General features: G+C 60.2%; 1 protein-coding gene across 9 annotated transcripts; it reads right to left on the reverse strand.

The window, feature by feature from the left end:
* USP19 (ubiquitin specific peptidase 19) lies at positions 1 to 22,082 on the reverse strand. 9 transcript variants are annotated; one of them, XM_051788498.1, is made up of 29 exons: positions 21,950 to 22,065; positions 18,931 to 19,051; positions 18,185 to 18,284; positions 17,785 to 18,029; positions 16,036 to 16,092; positions 14,796 to 14,924; positions 14,113 to 14,246; positions 13,386 to 13,793; positions 12,795 to 13,062; positions 12,504 to 12,660; positions 12,332 to 12,403; positions 11,679 to 11,794; positions 11,153 to 11,367; positions 10,665 to 10,866; positions 10,458 to 10,591; positions 10,110 to 10,268; positions 9,920 to 10,030; positions 9,642 to 9,752; positions 9,385 to 9,486; positions 8,855 to 8,995; positions 8,555 to 8,673; positions 8,191 to 8,328; positions 7,737 to 8,101; positions 6,955 to 7,065; positions 6,189 to 6,405; positions 5,712 to 5,864; positions 5,443 to 5,606; positions 5,184 to 5,362; positions 957 to 3,347 (listed from the first exon to the last, which is right to left on the reverse strand). In XM_051788498.1, the coding sequence occupies exons 4-29, from the start codon at positions 17,891 to 17,893 to the stop codon at positions 3,114 to 3,116; spliced, it is 4,305 nt and encodes a 1,434-aa protein (XP_051644458.1). In that variant the 5' UTR covers positions 17,894 to 18,029; positions 18,185 to 18,284; positions 18,931 to 19,051; positions 21,950 to 22,065; the 3' UTR covers positions 957 to 3,113. The 9 variants fall into 9 exon arrangements, with proteins under 9 accessions (XP_051644464.1, XP_051644463.1, XP_051644458.1 ...); XM_051788504.1 differs by lacking the exon at positions 957 to 3,347 and adding an exon at positions 1 to 908 and having other exon boundaries at positions 11,153 to 11,361; positions 18,185 to 19,051; positions 21,950 to 22,064; XM_051788503.1 differs by lacking the exon at positions 957 to 3,347 and adding an exon at positions 1 to 908 and having other exon boundaries at positions 18,185 to 19,051; positions 21,950 to 22,064.
* Positions 22,083 to 22,196: the final 114 nt, after the last annotated feature.

The following is a 22,196-nucleotide window of genomic DNA, read 5'->3' on the forward strand; positions in this document are numbered from 1 at the left end:
CGCTCTGGCACCGGCACGGGGGCGAGGCGGGGGGCGCCGGGGGACAGAGCACAGCCGAGTGGACACCGGGCACTAGGGACAGCGACGGACAGAGTGGCAACGGGGGAGAGGGGGACTAGGGAGAGCGGGGAACACCAGGGAGCGGGGCGCTAAGGACAGCAAGCAATAAGGCACACCAGAGGACACCAGGGAGGGGGGCACGAGGGACAGAAGGCAACAAGACACTGTGCGGGGACGAACAGGGGACGGAGCACTTCAGTGCACACCAGGACTTGCAAGTCCCACCACACCAGCACCAGGGCACAGCAGGGACACCAGGCACTAAGGCGGCAAGATCGCACCGGGGACACGAGACAACAGGGTGCAGTCAGTGGCAGAGCATAAGGAGAGGCAGCAGGCACCAGAGGACACTGTGTCCCTCCACCGCTGTAGAGTGCAGCCGGCAGTGGAGGGCACCAAAAAACACTGGTCCCTGAGGGACATTAGGGGACTGCGACCACCAAGTCACACCAAGGGATACAGAGCACAAGGGCACCTGGAGCAGCAGGCTGCTGGGAGTACCAGCAGCACACTGGGGCCATGGTGCCCTGGGGGGGAGAAGGGGGCCTTGCCAGGGACCAGAGGTCCCAGGGGACAGCAGGCAGCAGAGGCGAGTGGAATTCAGTGAGTTTAATGAGCGCAGGACAAACCCTGACCTCCCCCCGTCCCCCCACCCCCTAGTGCCTGGCCCAGCCCGCACCCCCAGGGCAGGCACCCCATGACACCCCCTAGTCGACTTCTTCCATGCTGCTGTAGGACGGGGCCGGGCGCTCGGCGGGGCTGGTGAAGCGCTCGGGGAGGCCTTCCGCAGCCAGCGGCGGGGCTCCTTCGGGGGCCAGGCCGGGTCCGAACGGCACTGGGGGCAGTCCCTGCAAGCAGAAGGTGAGCATGAGAGGGAGACAACCAGGCGCATGAGAGGGAGACTTGCACCCTGCCCACCCATCTCCCTCCCTACTCTGGGGGGGCTGGAGGGGTGCCTGGGGGGACACAGCCCCCTGGGGTAGAGACCCCATGCAGCATGTGCAGCCCCAGGGTTTGGAGAGCAGCAGCTCCCTCACAGCAGGGCAGGGGGGAGGAGCATGCCCAGGGCCCCTGGAGGCAACCCCAACCTGCCCGCCCGAGGAGAGCCAGGCCACAGCACACTCCTGCCCCGGGGCTGCTGTAGCCAGTGCCGGTTGGAGGAGAGCCCCACAGCTCAGCACAGGCAGCAGCGAGGGGACACAGGCAGGCTGCCAGCACCTGCTGGGGGCCCGAGGAACAGCACAGGACCAGAAGGGATTTCCAGGGCTGAGAGCACCTTTTCGGGCCTTGCCAGGGGCCACCCACCGCCGGTGAGGGCAGGCAGGTGCAGGCAGCAGCCTGTGGGCCCCAACCCCACGGCGCCAGCGCCAGCTGGAGCAGAGGTCAGCCCACCGGCGCCGGGCACTGACTCAGCCCCACGAGGCCAGCACCGTGGGCGAGCGAGGGAAGCCGCCGAGACCCAGGGCTGCAGACAATGAGGCGACTGTTCCAGGACAGGCACCTCATGACCACGGCACAGCCCTGCCGGGGCTCCCTGGCTGGGACTGGCTTGGGCGGGGAATAAACCACGGCACATGTGGAGGAGGGGTGTGGGACAGAGGTGGGGAGAGTTCGGCTCAAGCCCCAACCTAAAATGCAGGTGAACCCCTTCCCTGCCAAGCATCCTTCCCAAGTCAGCCAAGGGCACTGCCAGCAGGACAGTAGCAAAGACGGAAAAGAAAGTCACAGGGCTCTGAAGTCACCTTGCACACCCAAATATGCCAGAGCTGTCTGAGCCATGCTGAGCCAAGGGCAACACGTCTCAATGTCAGACACCGCTGAAGCTGCAGCCTGTGCTCCAGTCCCAGGGGAGTGCCTGCTGCTGGCTCCGCTGGGCACCCCACGCCCTGCACGTGTCCCACAGGGCTACCGCCCCACAGCTGGGACCAGAGCCCAGCTTGTGCCTCATGGCACTGGCAGGCAGAGCTTTCCCTTGAGCCCGCTGCCACACAGGGTGCACCAGGCACCCGGCAGAGCACAAGGAACAGTCCTGGTGCCAGCTGGGCCACAGAGTGGCCTCAGGTGACCCCAGTGCAGGGTCCCTGCCTCTGTGTGAAAGTTCCAACACACAGGACAGGGATGCTGCATCTCTTTGGAAAACCTGGCTTTATTAATGCACTGAGATCCTACTTGTGCTCCCCGACCCCACGCCTCTCCCGTAGCATGGGCAGCCAGTCCCCTCACAAATGAGGGGCTGAACCACACTCCCCTGGCAGAGACCAACGTCCCCAAATGCTGACAGCCCACAGCCCCAAGGACTAGTGGGAGCCCACAGCCCCAAGGACTAGTGGGAGCCAACAGCTCAGAGGCAGGTGCTCACCATGGGCACCCCAGTCCAGATTGCCAGGCTCCCTCCCCATCAGCCGTCCAGGGCTGAGCAGGGAAGCACACAAGCCCTCAGTGACAAGCCCATTCAGCCCCAGCACAGGAGTGCGGTGCACACAACTCCTGGTGCACAGGCAGCTGGCATCAGAAGGCTCAGCAGGAGGCTGGCAGGACAGACTGGGCTGGCCAAGGAGCCACGGGTCACGTCAGCCCAGAGGGAACTCTAGACTCCTGCAGCAGCACGGTTGAGAGGGGTGGCCAGCCAGGACCCATGTCAGGGCATCCTGCCCTTGCTGCAGCCTCTCGGCAGGTCTCCAGTTCCTTCTTGGGAGCCAAGCAGAGATAGTCGATGTGCCCATGGGGGTCCCAGGTCCCAGCTGCGCTGCAGCAGCAATGTCCCCTCCTGTGCAGCAGGTAGCCATGAGGTCTGCCCCACTCCCAGTAAGGGAGGGCAGAGGAGCTCCTGGTTCTGGGCTGCGCCTTGGCAAGGCAGCGGGCTGGCCACACAGCCCTGCCAGCTGGCACAGGAGATGCCAGAGCAGACAGGCAGGAGCCGACGGCCCCATGCTTCCCTTGGCGAGTCCTTCCCGGAGGTTTCTGTCCTGCTGCCCGATGTCTTGGTCGTGTAGCATCCTAGGACGGCGCGTGCCCTGGCAGCCCTGCTCCTGCAGCTGGCCATGCGCCTGTGCCTATCTCCAGCGGGGCTGGTAAATGAGTGGGTAGAAGACATTCAGGAAGAGAGCCACAATTGCGGCCGTGGTGGCCAGGACAAAGTATCTGATGCAGCCTTCATCAGGGTGCTGGGGGGTGCCCGGACTTCGCTTCTGGCCACGGGGCCTCCAGGAGTTTCTTGAAGGCCTTTGGGGTGCCTCAAGCTGCAGCTCTTGTTCTTCAGCCTCCAGTTCCTGCCAGATCAGAGAAGCCTGCGATGTGGAAACCTGCGTCAGCACTTGGAGAACACAACGGGCAACACCCCTCTCCATCCCCCGGGGCAGGCGGCTGCCTGCAAGCCCAGCCCCGTGCCCAGCCAGCCCGCCTCCCCATGCAGCACCGTCGCGGTCACGCCCGCCCCCGCGGCTCTTCAGGGTCTCCGGTGTGTGGTGCTCTGGTGGGTGGCTCTGCAGGAGGGAGCATGGGCAGCTGCCAGGCAGGGTCTTCATGGGACTGCAGGGAACGAAGCAGGCAGCTGGATCCCGGTGGAGCAGATGCACTGGTATTGGTGGGTCCAGGTGGCAAGGGAGCAGGCAGCAGCCAATCACAGCCCAGCTTCTGTGATCCCAACAGGATCTTTCGGATGACAGCCAATCCAGAGCCAGCTGAGGCAGCAGGAGCAGGAGGTGCAGTCACAGCACAGCCAGTCACAGCTCTGCTTTGGTGGGTGGGAATGACAACCAACTGCAGCCCAGCTTCCAGGAGGATTATCCACAGGCAGCCAGTCACATGTTGGTGATCGTGATCATGCAGAGCAGCCAGTCGGGGTGGAGGTCTTTGGAGGGTACCCCGTGCCTGGGAGGGTCCAGGTGGTCCAAGGTGCTCTGGGACCTGCTGAGCCCCGGTGGGATCCAATGCATCCCATCGCTGCAGGGGATCCAGCGCTGCCAGGGGCCCACTACCATGAGGGGACCCGATGAGCCCCAGTGCCATGGGGCATATGGTGAGCCTCACTGCCAGCCGGGCCCCTGAAGGCTCCCACTGACGGTGTGTGAGGAGCAGCACAGTTCTCCTGTTGCTCAGGCTGCCCCCAGCGAGTGGAGCTGCTCCAGGACACGTGCAGTCCCCCAGGACAAGAACAGCCCAGGCAGGTGAACACCAACATGCCAGACAGCCCCCCTGGCCTCAGGGACGGGCAGCTCCTATCCCCAGATGGCAGAGCCAAGATGCCTAACCATCACCGGGTCAAGGGCTGCACGAGCCAGACAGACAGGGAGGCCAGGCCAGAAGGGCCCCTCAGGGCACACACGTGCAGTCATGCCAGAGATGAGCTGAGCATTGTCCTCAGATCCTGTGGGGCCACAGGAGTGCTGAGCACAGAGGGAAAGTCTGCAGCACAACGATGCAGGGGGACTGCCCAGGTGGGCACTCTACTGTGCCCCAGCCTGGGCCTTTCTTTGACATTCACACAAAGATCAGCCCAACCATTCCCTGCCACTGCACGCTGAGAGCACCCTGCCGTCTGGCCCAGCCCAGCTCCCTTCCTCCTCCCCTCCCTCTCAGGCCACCCAACAACAGTTTCTCCAGCAGGTTTCTCTCCAGCACTGTGTGAAGGCTGCCAGGCCTCTGGCTCAGCACTGGTATTTGCCTTTTTTGCACCTAGCTTGGCCCCAAGCTGGGCCCCAGCAGAAAGTGTCCCCCACTCTGCCTTGAAAGTGGCTGCAGAGGGCAGGTTCTCACTGCTCCCTGACACAGCCAGCACCTACTGCACTGCTCACAACCCTCCTTCAGTGCAGACCCTGGCGAGGCTGGGCCCTTTCTGCCTCTTCCAATGCCCTCCCCGCAGCGCTCCCACTCTGATGATGGGAACCAGCTCTCTTGTGATCTCTCAGGACAGGGACTGTACCAAGCTCACAGTGACAATAAGGCAAGACAGGCTCCAATGCCTGGCTGGTGCAAGCTCTTTGGTACCAAACAGGCACTGCACCGCAGCTGTGCCAAGGTTCCATGGGTGTGGACAGAGACGGGCCACGCCCTGAACATGGGCACCTGGGCACGTTTCAAGGCTCTGTGGCTCAAACAGTGTTGAAAGGGACACGAGTGCTCACCTGGCTGGCAGCAGCTTCGGCAGAGGGGGTGCGCTCAGTGTGATGGTCTGAGGGGTGCCCTGGCAGGGGTCTCTCCACGGGAGAGTTCCTCCGGCGGTAGAAGAGAACATATGCGTATCTGGTCACCACCTGGCTCTCATCCACGGTGGTGACTGTGCTGTCGTCAAAGAGCCGCCAGCCTGAGAGGAGAGAAGGGTTAATCCAACAGACAGGTCACACCTGCAGCAGCAGGGGAGTGGAAAGGGCGGCAGATCCTCACCTACGTCGCTGCGCTGGCTGTTCTTGTCGTTGGGCAGGCGGGCGTACGCCGTGTAGTGCCCCCCAATCATGCCTCCGTAGTGGTTGATCACAGCGTACAGGTCATACATAGGCAGTTGCTGCTCACCCTTCCGGCCGATGCAGAACTTGCTCAGGTCCAGGCTCCTGAGGAGAGACACAGGGACAGTCAGGGGTAATCAGCGTTAAGCAGGGAGAGGCCATGCTGCAGGTCAGCACAGGCAGTGGCCACGTCATCCCCCAGGCCCTCACCGGACAGGGAAGTCCACCATGTCATTGATCTTGTCCCTCCAAATAAAGCTGCGGAAGGAGAAGCGCTTGAGCTGGATGATGAGGACGTTGGGCAGCCGCCACAGCATCAGCTGCTTGGAGGCCTCGCGGTGCTGCTTGCACTTGGGGCAGTACCTGAAGGAAGAGTGTGCTCGTTACTGGCATGGGGAGAGCCTCAGGCCTCGCAGCACAGCCCAGCCCCAGGGTCCCCACATGTGGGGCTGGCAGAGGGGATGCAGGAGGGCTCAGCCTTCTCCATCAAGGGCAGGCCAGCACAGTCCTGCAGAGCACTGGCACTGCTCCCTGCTGGCTTATGGCTGCCCTCCCCAGCGCACAGGGAAGGCCAGCCCAGCGCTCCTGGCTGCCAGAAGAAACAGTATGCAGGCCCGAGCAACTCCTAGGAAACCCCCATTGCTGCCTGGGCCTGTGGGCTGGAACCCACCCTGCTGCCTTCCTCACCACGCTTCCTCTGGGGCCAGGACTTCGGGCTTGGTGAAGAGATTGAGGCACTGCTCCAGGGTGAAGTGACCAGCCCGGGCTGCTTCACTGGCTGAGCCTGGGTCCTCCACACACTCCAACTCCTTGGATTCCACCAACACAAACTCCTTCAGGCGCTCATTGTTCTTCCACACCAGGGCGAGGGAGCAGTTGTCTGTCAGCTCCAGGGGTGTGTCACCTGTGAAGGGGCACAGACCTCACACACTTGGCCCTACCAGGCTGGACCAGGCACCCTTGCTGGGGCTTGGAGCAGTCTTGTCCATCCCAGCTCAATACAGAGATCACACAGTGATCCCAGAAAGGTAGGTGTCTCCCAGCCAGGTTCACCATGCCAGGGCAGCAGAACCCCTTGGCCAGCAGGGTGCAAAGCTGGCACAGCCCATCTCATCAACAGCACCCAAACAACCAGCACTGGGTGTGGGCATCCCACTCAGACAAGAGGTGACCCAGAGATCACAGACCCCCTGCGGACACAGGTGGTTGGAAGGAATTGACCTATTTGCTGAGGAAAGCAGGAATGTCATGCCCAAGAAGAGATTCCAGGCAGAGGCTGTGTGCAGCAGAGCCCTTCCCTCCCCTGTTTCAGATGCAGTTTTCACTGTCCAATCTGGGCCGCCATCACATCTGGGTTCACTTTGTGCCAGGGAGGCTGTGGCACCCTGGCCAGGCAGATCCACCAGCCTGCCAGAGGCTATAAGGGATGAAGGTGGTGGTTTCCAGGGCTCACCTTTATCTTCAAGCTTGTATTCTCGGTTGGCAGCATCGATCTTATTGATGTAGAACTGTGTGGCGCGGGCACTCAGCGAGTCTGAAGTGTGCTGGTACCCAGGGATGGCAGCTGTGAACAGGCAGGGACAGATCTGTGGTGGCACTGCCTGTCTGCCCTGCGTAGGGGCCAAGAATTTGCAGTGCCCCCACCCCCACCTCACATGCTACGGCCTTGAAGGGACACAACCACGTGCCCCGTGTCCTTGACTATTTTTAGCAGGCGCCTGCCCCTGGCAAGCTGTGCTCCTCTGCCTGCCTTGCCCCTTCACTGCACATTGCTGCCATCCTGAGATGAGTGTCTGGAAACGTGACAGCCAGGCAGCCGAGCGCGAGAGGCTGGTCCCATGCAGCTGAGTCAGAGCGAGGGAAGTGCTTCGCTCACAGCCCCTGGGGGCTCACAGCCCGCACCAGCTCTGCCCTGCTCCCACGGGACTCGAAATTTCTGCCAGCCCCTGCCTTCCCACCCCTCCCACAGCAACACAGTGCTCCAGCCTCTCTCCTCATCAGATCTCTGCTCTACTCCCTGCACCTTGCCAGGGCAAGGCAGAGCGTGGGCAGGAAGGCATTTCAGGTGAGGCAACACCGCCAAAAGACAGCTCCCATGGCCTCATTTGTGTCCCCAGGAGTCTCCAGAGCAAGCTCTCAAGAGGAGAACACATGCTGTGGTGGGAGGTCACCCCAAGGAGGGAGAATTGCCTGGGCTCCTGGCACAGACACAGTTAGCACTGCAGCACCTCTTACCTTCTGGCTTGATGGCTCTCTCATAGGATGGCTCCTTCTCACAACAGCTGTCACCCTGTGACTCCATGTGCTCAGAGAAGCCCGAATCCAAGCTCAGCAGGGAACTCCTGGCTGTCAGAACCTTGCTCCGGACAGTGCCAGTGTCCCCCATCTCCGGGTGTAGCTCAGGCACAGCTGGTGAGAGTGGGGGCTCCTGCAGGAGGCTGGAAGCCCTGTCTCCCTCCCCCAGCTCAGAGGCAGAGGTGGCTGCTGCACAGCTGCTCTTGGCTAGGGGCTCCAGCTTGTCCGAGTGCAGAGGCTGCAGCCCCTGCTCTGGTGACATCCGTCCTAGCTGGAATGGAGGCTGGAACACGCTGACTGAGTACCTGGGCAAGGAGGTGGGAGTTAGAGCTGGTCAGGCACAGGGCTGAGCTCAGCTCCAGGGCAGAAGCACCTTCCTACCCTCGACTCTCACCTTGCATAGCCCTCCAGCAGCTGGGCCAGGCGGGCGTAGGTGAGGCGGGACTCCGGCACGCTGATGAGGAAGGGGAAACCGATGTTCTCGGGGCGGCACGAAGCCTTGTGGTCTGGCCAGTGTGTTTTCTGACATGCCCTGTAACACATATGGCCCCTGCTGAACCCAGCAGCCATGACCAACCTGGGCAGGAGCAGCAGAGGGCCAAAAGGGGTGTGCTAGGGATAAGGGGAGCACCGCAAGCCAACCTGGCTCCCTCCCAAAGGCCAGACCCATCCCACCTTCTCCCATTAGGCCACGCTCTCCCATTCAGCCTTTCAGAGCAGGAGACCCTCCCCCCCTGCCAGGCACCAAGCCAACTCACACATTGCAGTAACCGACTCGATAGCACCTCGTGCAGCGCCTGAGTTTCTCATCCTCTGGCAGCTGCTTCTTCTGGCAGGCCGCACACTTGGCGACGGGACCGCTGGGCACCTGTGGACGCTGCAGGAGAAAGAACCCATTGGACAGGGAAGGGCATCAGGGCAAGACAAGGCAGCCTCAGTGGGCATCCATTCTTGCTGCAGCTAGTCACCCTTGTGTGCAGCTCTGCCCTTCTGGCTCAGTACCACTTGCGGCTCAGCCTCCCTGCATGCCTTCCAGAAGTCCCAATATCCCCTCTCACCTGCTGGACCTGAAGCTCCACCACCCGCTCCTTGGCCAGCTCTGGGGACAGCACCTCGAAGCAGAGCAGCAGGTCTGTCGGTAAGACCATGTCTAGGGAGTTGGACGGCAGGAACATGCGGTGGAAGTGATTCTTGATCACCTGCCAGGAAAGCAGTGGAGCATGGCTGTGTGAGGGCTGCCCCACATATCCCCTCCTCAGACAGCCACAGACCTCAGCCCCACAGTAAGCTGCGGGAACAGCAGCAGCTCAGGGATGCTGTCCTCAGCTCACCATCTCACCAGGGAAAGAGGGACATCCCAGGCCCTACTGCAGTTGACCAGGCCTCTGGAGCAGGGATCTGCCTGGCAGCACCCTGCCCATGACACTGCCACCCATGGACAAAATCCATCCCACAGACATGTTGGATATGGGCAAGTGACTGTCAGTGGCCATACTCCCTGCAGGGCTGTGGGAGCCAGGACACCCACAAAAGCAGCCCATGGCTCACTCCTATGTTTAAGCACTCTCCCCAGCTTAAGCACTCTCACCTCTGCCAGGCGCAGGTTCTCTGGTTTCACACGCACACTGTGGGCCACTGACTCGAGCACCTCCATGGCACTGGAGTTCTCCTTGCTGATACTCACGAGGAACTGCCACCGAGAAAGTGCCACATCAGTCACACCACACCAAGGTATGTGGGCCCTTACTTAACACAAGGCTTAGCCTGTTGGCACAAGACCAGCTGGCTGGGGCACCTCCAGGAGCCTTCTCAGGCTCCATCCCCAGGGTAGGTGGTGTCCTTTACCTTGATGGGCTTCTTGTGTGGCTCTTTTGCAAAGTAGTAGACAGTCAGCACCTTTTGCTTCTGTGGGAGAGGCACGGGGAGGTACAGGAAGGGGTCAAAGGTGATAGACACCTGCAGATGCAAAAGCACACTCAGTTGTGGGAAGTCCTCATGGCTGAGATCAGCAGGGCAGCACATCCAGTGGATCTGAGATCTAGCCTTGCCCTGTGTGCTCTGAGGGTCAGGAGCCTGCTGCTGGCACAGCATGGACAGAGACAGAACATCCAAAGCTGCCCTACCTTGGAACATACTGGGCACACCAGCTTGGATTTGTACTGGCCCTGGAAGAGGTCTACTATAAACGAGTCGTTCCTCATCTTGTGTCGCTGCCAAGCCTCCTCAGCTACCACCTGTGGGGAGAAAGGGCTCAGCACCTCGATAAACCACCCAGGCTGCTCTCCCAGTGACTTTGGGGAGGGACAACCTCACCTCATCGGGTCTCCCATCCGAGTCAACAGTCTCTGTGTAGGGCTTGTTCTGGATGCGGTTGAGGTCCTCGTGCAGGCCATCAAGCAGGAAGGCCATGAACTCCTGAGCATCGTGCTGGGCATAGCCAGTGAACTGGCTGGCCTTGCTGGCCACAATTGCCTGCAGGGAGCACAGCAGTCAGGGCTGGCCAGCAGCCCCCCGGCAGCACTGCCTGCCCCATGCACAAACCCTGGTTGCACCCACCCACACCCACCCAACTCTCTGTGGCACTAGCAGGGCAGGCAGGTGCCCACACAGGAGTTCTGGGGACTCACAGCAGCTGCGGAGTGCCAGTGCCAGCAGCCCTACCTTCAGTTTGGAGGGCTGGAAGGCATGGTGTGTGCCCTTCCACAGCGCCCGAAGCAGCATGGCAAAGCCGATGGCCAGGCGTCCCCCCGTCCCCAGAGGGTTGTTGTAGTTGATTTCCGACTCAAAGGACCGATCTGTAAGAGATGCAGGAGTGAGGGCACAGCATTTGAGTGGCCAGGCCCTGCTGGGCTCCCGACGTGGGCTCACCATGGAAGTAGTCACGCAGCTCCCGGGTGTTGGACAGGGACTGGATGACACTGTTCATGAAGCAGGTGTTGCCCAGGTTCACCAGCCCTGTGAAGCCAGGCAGGCAGACCTTCTTCTTCTCATCCTCATCCTCATCATCCTCCACACTCTCGGCACTCACCGGGCTGTGTGTCATCGGTGGCACCATGCACGTTGGTTTAGGCTGCCAAGCAGAGGCAGGTGTCAGGTGATGTGCTCAGGGGGGTCTCTCCGGGAACACCACAGGAACCCAAAAGCCCACGAAACCCCTCAGAGAGGGCTGGAGCCATCACAATATCTCCCACCAGGACTGGGATAGACAGGCCAACGGCTGCCCCTAATCCTGCCATCTATGACTGAGGAGTGCCACCTCCTCCTCCAGGAATACTTTGCCAGTCTCCAGAGCGACACTGTGGAGGCGGGATCCCTCTTTTCTCCACCCGGGTCAGATCCAGTGTGGTCCCACTCACCGATGGGATGTGTGGCTCTTGCTTCACTGCCACGTGCTCTGAGGCTGTACGGGCTGCCACACCATCCAGACCCCCATCTTCCACACGTGGCTTCTCTTTGTCACTGGTTCGGGCCTCCTCCTTGCTGGACAGGGGGTGTTGGTTACTGCCCGGAGGGTTCTTATCCAGAGGGGTAGGGCCTGTAGGCATGGCAACCTTTGCACCACCCACTGCACCTTAAAAAGGGGGAAGGGTGGGCCTGTGGTTAGCAGCACCGCGCACTGCCCACGGCGGAGCTGAGCTGCTCAGTCCATGCTCACACACAGGCTCTCTCCTACCCCTCTACCCCATGAGCAAGGAGAACAGCAGTGCCCTTCCCCTATCACTGGGCTTGCCCTGCCCCACACCCCTCCTACCTGCACCCGCTCAGCCCCTCTCCTTCCCCACAGCCCCATGCTAGAGGATCCAGCACCAACCGGCAGCTGCCAGTGGTGAGGAGAGCCTGCGCCCCACTGGGGTGGCAGGCAGGACAAGGCAGGGTGCAGACCTCGTGTGGCTGGAGCCTCCAGCCCCCCCCAGCGCTGGCTCTGGCGTTTCTTCAGGCAGACATCGATGCGAGACACTGTGAAGTTGTATGTGCACTGATCCGGCTCAATAAGATTCCTGCAAGACACGCAGCAAGTCAGGGATGCCCCAGATCCCACAGCAGCCTCAGACATGCCAAAGCCTTTGCAAGGCAAAACCATGGCCTCCAAGCAGTAGGGACACTGCTAGCACTGATCCCGAGGCAGCCATGGCAAAGCAGGGTGGAAACCCTTGAGCCTGGCCTCACTGAGCACACAGAGGGCCCCTTTCCTGACAGACCCATTCTGCTTGGCTCCACATGCCCCCTCCTGCTGCACACACAGCCCAGAGCACACACTGGCTAGTATGGCTCTGTCCCCAAGAGCTCTAGAACATGTTGGGAGGGAACTGCAGGCAAGGAGACACTAGGATTTCCTTCCCCTCCTTGCCTTTGAGCCAGCACACAGCCAAGGCAATCCAGACTTGGGGCACTAGTGCAACACGGTGTAAGGGAAACGCCCAGGTGCAGAAACGAGCATTCCCTGCACAGAGCCACCATCTGGGACTGGCTCCTGTTCCAGCTCTGCACTCTCAGCTCCCTTGCCCTGGTGTGGATTAGAAGGACAGGAACCATACCTGAGCTTCACCTGCCACCGGAACACTGTATGGGGCCCACAGCCAGGATGGAGACGAAGGAAGTTTGTGTCACTGCAGAGAAAATGGAAGTGAGCAGAGGTGAACAAATAAGTAGCCAGCTGCAACCAGGAGATCTGCAGCAGCCTGGCATTATCCCGAGGCAAACTTGTACCTTGTCTGGAACACCAGTGTGAAGTCTTGTTCCCGGAAAAACACTTTGGATGTCTCCTTGTGGATCTCCTTCACATAGACGTGCACCACCACCAGATCATTGCCCTTCTCATATGAGTCATTCTTGACAAAGGACAGGCTCACAAAAGGCTCTGGCTCTAATCAAGGAAAGTCAGGGAGAGAGATGTTACCTTCCTTGCATGCTGAGACAGTGCTGCAAGCTGACCCAGGAGAGGTCCTGAGCAGATGTACCTTCCTGACCAGGCTCATCCCATGGGCTCTGGCCACTCACCATCAGCTGCTGCTTCCAGAGCCACATCATCCTTGGACCAATCCCTCTTCTCACCATCTCTGCCCAGGGGAGGGGAGGCCACTGGGACAGCCTTAGAGCTCTCTCCCAGCACAGGCGTGCAGTCCCGGCCCCGCAAGGCCTCAGCAGGGCTGCCTGGCTGCAGGACTCTCTTCTCCACACAGGTAGCAACATGGTGGGGGAACACCTCTGTGGTAGCCGCAAGAGGTGGCATCTCCACTGGAACAGTCTCCTTGGCCAAAACCACAGCCTTTCAATACAGAAGGACACAGTGAAACACGACACCATCACCCCTGAGCTGCCCTGGCCCACTCACCTTGGCTCCTGCTAGCCAGGCAGGCACAGCTCCACACTGCCCACTCGCCCCCCACATCCCACACCCAGCTCAGTCCCATTAGCACCAGAGCTCAGTGACTGCAGGGCCCTCACTTTGCCCTCTCCTCCACCACAGCCAGTTCCTCACATCAGCCCTCAGAACCCCGGAACCCATCTCAATGGCAGGGACAGGTCCTGCATCCCCTGCACAGGGGCAGAGGCAGCAGGGGTGCCCCATTCTGTCAGGTCCTCAGGTACCTTTTCCAGTGGCAGTGCAATGTCCGCCAGGGCCGTGGGCGCATCGACCTGGCTGGCTCTGCCGTTGCGGCGGCTCCCGGCCCTCCCGCTGTGCCCTTTGCTGGGCTCTGTGCTCCCGGTGACTCTGGCATTCGGCTCCTCCTCCGTTGGAGCTACTTTGAGGTATACTGCCCGCTTGGCGCTGGGGCCACTCTGTGTCCCTGGGCTGGCTGGGCTTTTTCCTCCCAGGGCCTCGCTTCTTCCCGGAGCACGCTTGGGGTTGGAGGGCTCCCGCCGGGATCTTGGTGGCTCTGTGCTTTCAGCTCTCGGCTCTTCAGAGATCAGCTCTGCAGAAGCAGCCTTCTCTTTCCCATTCTCCCAGCACGTGGCCCCTTTGGCCAGCTCTTTGGATCCATCTTTCCTTCTTTTCTGTAAAAAGCCGTGCAGCACAGTGGGAAGGTATTTAAGTAGCAGCACCTTTCAGGCTCTCTGCCAGCCCCTCACCCTCACTCTCCCTTCCCAGAGTGCACCAGGACTGTTCCAAAACCTGGACACTATGTGGCAAGCAGAAACAGGAGCACAAAGACACAGTCCTCCCTGGGACAAAGGAAGCTGGCTCATGCAATCTGTGGATGCAAGATGTGCCCCACATTCCCCCTGGGTGGCTCAAGAGCAGGGAGCTCAGCGCTCACCCGAGCTCCCCAGCGCTCCATAAGCTCCCTGAAAAGGCACATCCTCCCCTCCTCACCAGAAGCGAAGACCAGGTATGGAGTGGGATCTTCTTCTGAAGCACAAGCTGCAGAAAATTGCCCTTCTTGCACTGGAGCTTGCTGCAGGAGCCCTCGATCTCCTCGTAGAACTGACAGCTCCACTGGCGCCCGTCTGTAAACAGAGGGGAATGGGTACCTCAGGCAGTGCTCCAGGCAGCTGTCACCTAACCCACAGCCCCCTTTCACCTGCCCCCAGGAAGAAGGAAGCACTCATTCAGAGCCAAGAAGGCTGCAGGCAAGCTGCCACCATACCCCAGGAGCCTTCTAGGGCTCCAGCCAGCTTCCCTGAATTTGCTTTGTACATCTGGCTGGCCTCCTTCCCAGAGGGAAGGCCCTGAGCCTCGTTGTCCTCAGGGGCACAGTCACTTTTCCAAAGGATACCTCGGGGATGACTCATTCATCCCAGCAAGCAAGGGACAAAGACACACCGGCGCAGCAGTGGGCACTTGTTCCCTTGGCACCGAGGGCAGCTCCTGCCCTCCTCAGCTCTAGAATGCTCTCCTATGGGCCCTGTCTGCTGGCTGAGGCTGTGCCAGCTGACAGCAGGGCATTGCCTCTGGTGGAAAGGTTTGATGCCTGCCTGGATCAACCCCGTGCTTGGCCCAGAGCTGTGCCAAGTCCCAATGGAGAAATGCCTGCAGCAGTCGCTCCATTCCCATACCTGGTAGTTTGAGCACACAGCCTGTGTCGGAGAAATCAGCATCTACATCCTCCACCTTCAGAGCTCCACTGCCCAAGTTCAGCTTGACAATGATCTCATCGGCATTCTGTTTCCAGTCCAGTAGCAGCTCTAGGAAGAGGGAGGGAAGTGTCACCCACTTGCTGGGGCATGAGCCTGAAGTGCCCACTCCTTGGCTGGGGAATGTGGGCCTGAACACATGCTCGGTTAAGGAGGTCAGCACAGGGAACACAGATCATGCCGATTAAATGGGACCTGCCCTCGTCAGACAGGCCACAAACAAGAGCACGTGTTGCGGCAGGGCAGGTGAATCCCAGTGGGAACTGGAGAGATCAAAAAGGCAGCCCTGCTCCCAGCATTGCCACATGCAGCAGTGGCAGCTGGGAAGAAGGGGTGGCTCCTGCCAAGGACAAAGCAATTACTGCTTTCTCAAGGAACGAGGAAGCCACAGAATTACTCTGGGGGATTCAAAGTGGACTCTGACCACAATCAGAAATTGCCACTTCCCCTTTGCATATGCAAACCAAGCAGCCCAGCTGCAACCATCAAAGCACTGTACTCCTGCCAGGTGAGCATGGCTAACACAACTGAAACACGGGCAGGCCGGCCAGCCGGGCAAGCACACTGCACCTGGGGAGACAACAGTGCAGCAGTGACACCCTGCTGCAGGCAGAACTTCCACTGTGTGCCTGTCAGGCTCCTGGTCTGGCCTTGTGATGCCCTGAAGTCATCAAGACAAAAAGGTGATTTCAATCACCTTGATTTCATGGAGTTTTGTTCTACCCTCTGTGGCACGAGAATGGTCTACTCTGGCTTCAAAGCAGGAGGGACTGAGACAGAAACCAGCTAACCCTGCCCACAGGGTGACATGGCTTGGGATCTTCCTGGCCCAGCACAATGTCCTGCTCAGAAACAAGCAGGACAGGTGTCGGTAGCAAGGTGTCCCAGGGCTGTGCTCAGTGGCACCATGACACCTGAGTTGGAAGCAGCCTGCCTCATGCCTAGGGCCTCTTTCTTGCAGGCAGCCCTTCCCAACCACGTGCACCTTTCTCCACCCCTGGGAAGGCCATACCCTGTTAAGATAAACGCTGAGGCAAAGGAGTGCTCAGGTTAGCTCTGCTCAATGCTGGAGCATTGGACCAGGACAAGGTGAGCGCTTCAGATCCCTTGGCAAGGGCACTCCATGGCCATGCACTGACAGCTGGAGCACACCTCGACTTACCCTCCTCTGAGTCCTTCTCCTGGGCAGTCTCAGCCTGCTCGAGCTCAGGGCGAGACACTGGTGGGCGAGAAGCAGAGCGCAGGCAGGTCTGTCATTCTGTCACCTCAGAGCATGAGCCAGCATGCTGGCACCCAAAATTGTACACATCACCTTCTTCTCCCTTGAATCTGTGTGTAGGCCTTTTGTTCTGCATGTGCTGCTCATTTCCCTCCACTGCCTCCGCACACTTCTCCCTCCCCAGGAGCCTGCCTGCAGCCCCAGGACAGCTGCTCTGGGCCACATCACCAGTTTAAGCAGCATCACAGTGAGAACAACACAATACTGCATCACACAGTTAGTGCTGTTTTGAGGTACATCTCAATGCGGAGCCCAGCTCAGTGCGCCAGGCCCCAGCCTCCAGCTGTACAGACGGGTCCTGTCTTGATCTGACAGAAAGAACCTGGTGTTTGGTTGTGCTCAAACCAACTCTGCTGTAACCAGAGAACCACGTGGCCCAGCTGCACTTTAACATTTCCATTCCTGCACAAGCTGCCAACATCCACAGCCAAAACCTTCTTCCAGATCAGACTGGGGAACCAAAACAACCTGACATCTAATCCCTGCTCCCCACAGGATAACCTCTGATACCTAGAAGTGTCTCAGGGCCTGCTCTACCCCCACAGGATAGTGAGCTCTGCCAGGCAAGAGACTCAAAGTGATAGCACCTTGTCCCGGAGCAGAGAAACAGCGGCAACAGGAGCTGTGGTCTCCACCCCAGAGTGCTCAGAGAGCTGTCACTGCCTCCCATGACTGGTTACAAACCAGTAGGAAACCTCTGCTGACCACCACAGCCACTGGTGCAAAGGTGCCAGTGGGGCTGGTAGTGTGAGAAGCAGAGTGGCAGCAGTGCCTGTGAGATCTACAGCTTGCCCCAGCTCCTCACCACCCCCGCACAGAGGGGAGAGAGGCAGTAAGGCCGCCCCTAAGGAACCCTGCCATGTTCCAGGTACAGCACACCTCCCACGTCAGAGACGGCGCTGTGCTGCGCTCTGCACCATGGGATTTCCATCAGGGACTGCACCTGGCTGCTCCAGCACAGACCTCAGCAGGCGCTCATTTACCTTGGCCTACAAAACACCCTGTGATTTTGAGGTTACAACAGTCATAACGGAGCAGGCACAGAAATAAGGCAGCTTTCCAGGGCCACAGGCACACAGCCACTCCCTGCACCTGAAGCATCATTTTTTTCATTGGCTACATGGCAGTTACAGAAGGAATTACTCTACAGCAACTATTTCACCTGAGCCGCACCCTGCCCTGACTCAGAAGCTAAAGCACTAGCCCCACCCGCAGGCCCCGCACACTCAGTCCCCGCCTCACAACATCTGGCCTCGGCAAACCTATGGGAAAGAAGCAGCACTGCCTCCAGATGCAAGAGCACCCATAGGCTTCAGTCCCATTCCCTCTGGATCAAGGCAGGTCACACCCAATCAAAAGCAGAGCCTAGAAACAAGGCCAACTCCAGACTTTAGCTAACAAGGCCCAACCTTCCTCACATTACTGAGGCTAAGTAGTGCCCAAAGGAAGGAGGCTACAGGTCCAGGGAGGACACTCTGTTGAAGAGGATCTCACATCACACGGGTTGCCATAAGCTGCAGGAAGTGATTAGTCAAATCTGCTTATCCTGCAGCAGATGGCTGCGAGGCTCCCAGGCTGCAGGACCGAGACACCACGGGCCTGCTCACCACAGTGCTGCTGAGGGGCTCTCACCTTCCTTGCTTTCCTGGTTGGCTCGATCCTTCTGCTTCTTCTTGTTGGTGGCATCATCCAAGCCCCGAGACACTCTCCTCTGGCCAGGGGCATTGGTGCTGCTGGACATTTTCAGCCGTTTGGAGGACACAAACGGCCCGCCGGGGTCGGTAATGGAGTCTGGGTCAGGGGTGCGACGTTTTCTTCCTGGCCCAGCTATCTTGGCGACTCTCTGTGGTCAAACTCTCCGGCAAGGAAGTAGTGGCCTAAAGAGAGGAGAGAGCAAGCGTGGCAGCAGGAGCAGGTGGAGAAGGCCCAACAGCATCAGGATCTGCTCTTTGCCCCAGGGCCAGTGCCCTCACATGACTTTCACTGCAGTGTTTATGGGAAGCCCCACGCAGGGCTCAGTGAGGAAACCTACCTCATCACAGCTGCTACAATGCTTACAGCCAAAAGCATGGGCCTGTCAGAGCTCCCAACACACAACCAGGGGTCTTCTGTATGTGGCACGCATTAAAAACCTGGAAAGCAATTGTCATGCTCATGGCCCCCACTATAGCAACTCTGGCCCAGAGGAGCTGCTGGTGCTAACAACACCCGGTGGCACAGTTGAGGGCAAGGACACAAGGAGGCCTGGATTTGCAAAATTGAGCCTCTGGGGTTAACTAGGGCAGCCTGCAACACAGCTTGGAGCGACAGTTATTTCAGTCAAACAGTGCCCCCGTGTAACAGGGCCAGAACAGGAGCCAGTAACGCCCTAAGAAGGAAGAAAGGGGAGCAGCAGGAGCAGGCCCTGGGACAGTCTCCCGTGACAGATGACAGTGAAGCTCCCTGGCAAAAGCAGGGCTCCTCCCCCCTTCGCCCACCAGCTGGGAGCTTAACCAGCATGACTGCACCTTGCATATTTATCTCCCAGTCAGTTTACAGACAGCGTCAGCGGGGCCTGGCCTGGAAACAGGACACCTCTACTCCTCGTGCCCCAGGGATAGGTCAGGCTGGGCAGGGCACGCAGGGCACTCACCCCTACCCCGTCAGACATGCCCTCCCTGCAAAGCCAGCTCCCCTGAGGTGTTTGGGAGCTGCTGGCTCAAGGGCTGGTCTGTTTGGCTCAGCAGTTTCACCCTCAGGTGTTCACAGCTTGGACACAGGAAAGCTGGAACAACCCACCAAAAACAGTCTCACTCGAGGTTCCTCCGTGGAGGCGGTGAAAGCAGAGAGCTGGGAAGGTTTCCTCCCTCTCTGCCCCGGCTGCATGCCCTGCCAGCGCTCATCAGCCTGAGGTGGTTTGCTGTGGGGAGACAGACCCAGTGGTGCGGATCGTGCCCACCCCCGGGTGCCGGCAGCCTGCCGCAGCCCCCGGTGCGCTGATTCACACACCTCCCACAGCCCGGCTCCCGTCTGAGGACATGGAGCTGAGCCTCATGGCATCTCGGTCTAGCGCAGCTCCACTGAGCCTGCCTCCTTCAGTGGAAGGCAAGCCGTGCCCTCGGGAACACCCTGTTCTCCCTTTACCCGTGTACCCAGCACAGACCCCACACTCCACATGGGCACAGGCGGAGGCAGGAGGCACATCCGAGGGAGGTGCTCGGTCAGAGAGAGGAAACTGCCAGCTCTGTGCTGCGGCCCCATGTTGCCAGGGCATTTCTGTTCTAGAAATGTTTGAGGCAACAAGTAGCCACAAATGTGGAGTTGTAGCCACAAGCTATGAGGGATCCCAGAGAGAAAAGCAGTCTTGTCCTGCCCTCAGTCCCACAACAGGCACTGCACCCAAACTGCTTCACTTTGGGCCAACCTGTCCCCACAACCACAAGTGAAAAGCTGAGTGCAGCCCAAGCACCAGGCACAAACTTCTGCCACCCAAAATCACCTGGAGACTGGAATGCTGAGAAGGGCCCAGCATCGGTCCCAAAGAGCCTGAAAGAGTGGGGGGGCAGCAGCATCACCCTCAAGCTGCTATACACATGCTGCGTCTCCCCGGGATGCAGAAGCACTTATGACTGCAGAAGGAATGGGAAAGGGCCCCCATAGCAGGAAATGTGGCTGTGATTCGCCAGCCTGGGCCTCTGATGGCAGCTGCATGCTGCCACTCAGCTCCAGTCCCCAGCAACACCCAAACAGGTTGGCTACAGATGCTTCCTGGTGCTAAAGAAGGTAACCCGGGCTTGGCAAACATGTGAAAGCATTTTTTGCTGTATTTCTTTTGCATCTCAGGTGAAAACCCCAGGAGGAGTGGGAGACAAGCAGCACTGGCTGCTCTGTGCAGGGCCAAGCGAGGCTCCATTGCCTCCTTCGTGCACACCCAAAAGGGTGGCACAGGGTAACTGCAGGGCAGGGTGACCCCTGAGGAGGGTCCTGGACACTGAGAAAGGACAGGCCTCTACCCAGGAAGGGGTGAGCAGGAGAGACAGGGTTGCGTGCCTGCTTGTCACTCCCCCAGGAGAAGCCTGCTGCTCTCATGCCTCACTGAGTGCTCTGCTCCCTCAGGTCCTTTGCCGACAGTTATTCCTCATGGCAGGCGGGAACCAAGGGGGCTGGAGCTCTGCCCAATTCCAGCTGCCAGACTGATGGCAGCCTGGGGCCACTGCAGGCACCTTAGGGTTTTGGCAAAGGTTATTCAGGGATTAGAACAGGTGAATGGGAGACTTTCTGCCTCTCTGCCACCAGGAAACACATATTCAGGAAGGATGTTCGGCCCTTGGTGCGCAGGGGCACGGAGGTTTTGGCACCACTCCTGTTGGCACACCAGGAGTCACTGCAGGGGAGGGATGGCAGAAGGCCGCCCTGGCCGGATGCCAAGTGAACCTCTGAGAAGTACCTGATGAGCTGGGCACTCCTACAAACCCTTACTCAACCCTCCGGGCCAGAGGAGCCCGGCCATGCTGCTGCTGGAGAAGGAGGTGCCTCCCTGTCCTCTGCTCTCCCTGCCTTTGCACCAGGGTGAGCACCGATGTGACTGCAGGATCCAGAGACCAGCCAGAGCAAAACTGCTCTCTCCCAAGTCTTGTCCCAGATCAGCTTCCCAACCCAGCTTGTGCTGGGACTGCACAAACATTTTCACTGGCCAGAGGAGAGGGAGCAAGAGGCCAGGGAGAAGGGCCACCCCTCCTCACGGCAGCACCAGACTGCGTTGGTGTAAACACTTGGGGCAGGACAGCAGAAGGTGTACGATGAGATGCAATTTGCACCTCATGTCTGGGGCACATTTAGCACCTGGCAGGAAGAGGCTCCCTGATTCTTGCTTGCAGCACTCCCCCTGAGTGCCCAAAGGCCTTTACAGGGCTAGCTGCACAGGTTGGCTATCCACCCAGCCTCATCCTTCCATTTACTTTTGGCTCCTCTACGTTCTAAAACAGAAATACATCCCTCATGCATTTTTGCCACCTTCTGTTCCTTGTTCCCGAGGGATAGAAATCCCAAGGCTCAAACTCATCTTTTACTTCAGTTCCTTGGCATGCCTGACACACGGGTGGAGCCAGGACGAGCACAGAGCCCCTTGGGGCAGCTCCTCCATCCAGCACTGCCACACAAAATGTTTCCAACCCGTGTGGAAATCACCATGTCCCCAACACACCGTGACAGCAGCAAGTTCTGTGCTGCGTGGGGAGCCCAGTAGGCCCAGCTCCCCCAGTCTGGGGGATACAGAATACAAATACAGAACCACAGAATGGTTTGGGTTGGAAGAGGACCTTGAAGATCATCCGGTTCCAACCCCCGCCGTGGGCACGGGCAGTGATGAGAGCGGGCAGACAGCAGCCGGCAGGCGCGCGGCCTGCCCTGCGCCGCTGCCCGGCCCCAGACACGGGGAGAGAGAACAGGACGGTGACCGGCCCGCGTACACGGACGGCCCCGGCGCGGCCCCGGTGCTGCCCCGGGCGGGCAGAGCACGAGGTCACGGCGGCGGCTCCTGCCCGGGGCTGCCGCGCTCGGCCTGTCCCCCCGCGCCTCGCTCCCGGCGCGCGCCGCCGCAGCTCCTGCTGCCCCCGTGCCTTCCTGCCTCGGGCTCGCCCCAGGCCACCGCCGCCCCCCGCCGCACTGGCCCCCTCGGGCCGCATCCCGGCCTCACACCGCCCCCGGGCCCTGCCCGCCGCCGCCGCGGCCCCCACGCCGCGCCGCCCCGGGCGCCGCTGGCAGCGCGCGGGCCCCTCCGCCGCCCCGGCCCGGCCGGCCCGGCCCGCCCCGCACTCACGGCCCCGCCCGCCGCTCCGGTCTGTTTGTGCCGCGCCGAAGTTCCGAGCGGGCCGACAACGGAGACAGGCCCGAGCCCGTGACGCACTTCCGGGAGCCGCCGGGCGCGCCCACGTGACACGGGAGCGCGGCGGCAGGGGGGTGCGGTCACGTGACGCGCAGTGGGGGCGGCCGCCGGCACGTTCCCATGGCAACGGGGGGGGGCCCGATCCCGGCCGTGGGTCCCGGTCCGGTCCGTGGGGGTGCCG

This window comes from Manacus candei, unplaced genomic scaffold (genome assembly GCF_025592945.1).
Source record: "Manacus candei isolate 608988 ecotype Guabito, Panama unplaced genomic scaffold, ASM2559294v1 h1tg000025l, whole genome shotgun sequence".
Classification (NCBI taxonomy): Eukaryota; Metazoa; Chordata; class Aves; order Passeriformes; family Pipridae; genus Manacus; species Manacus candei.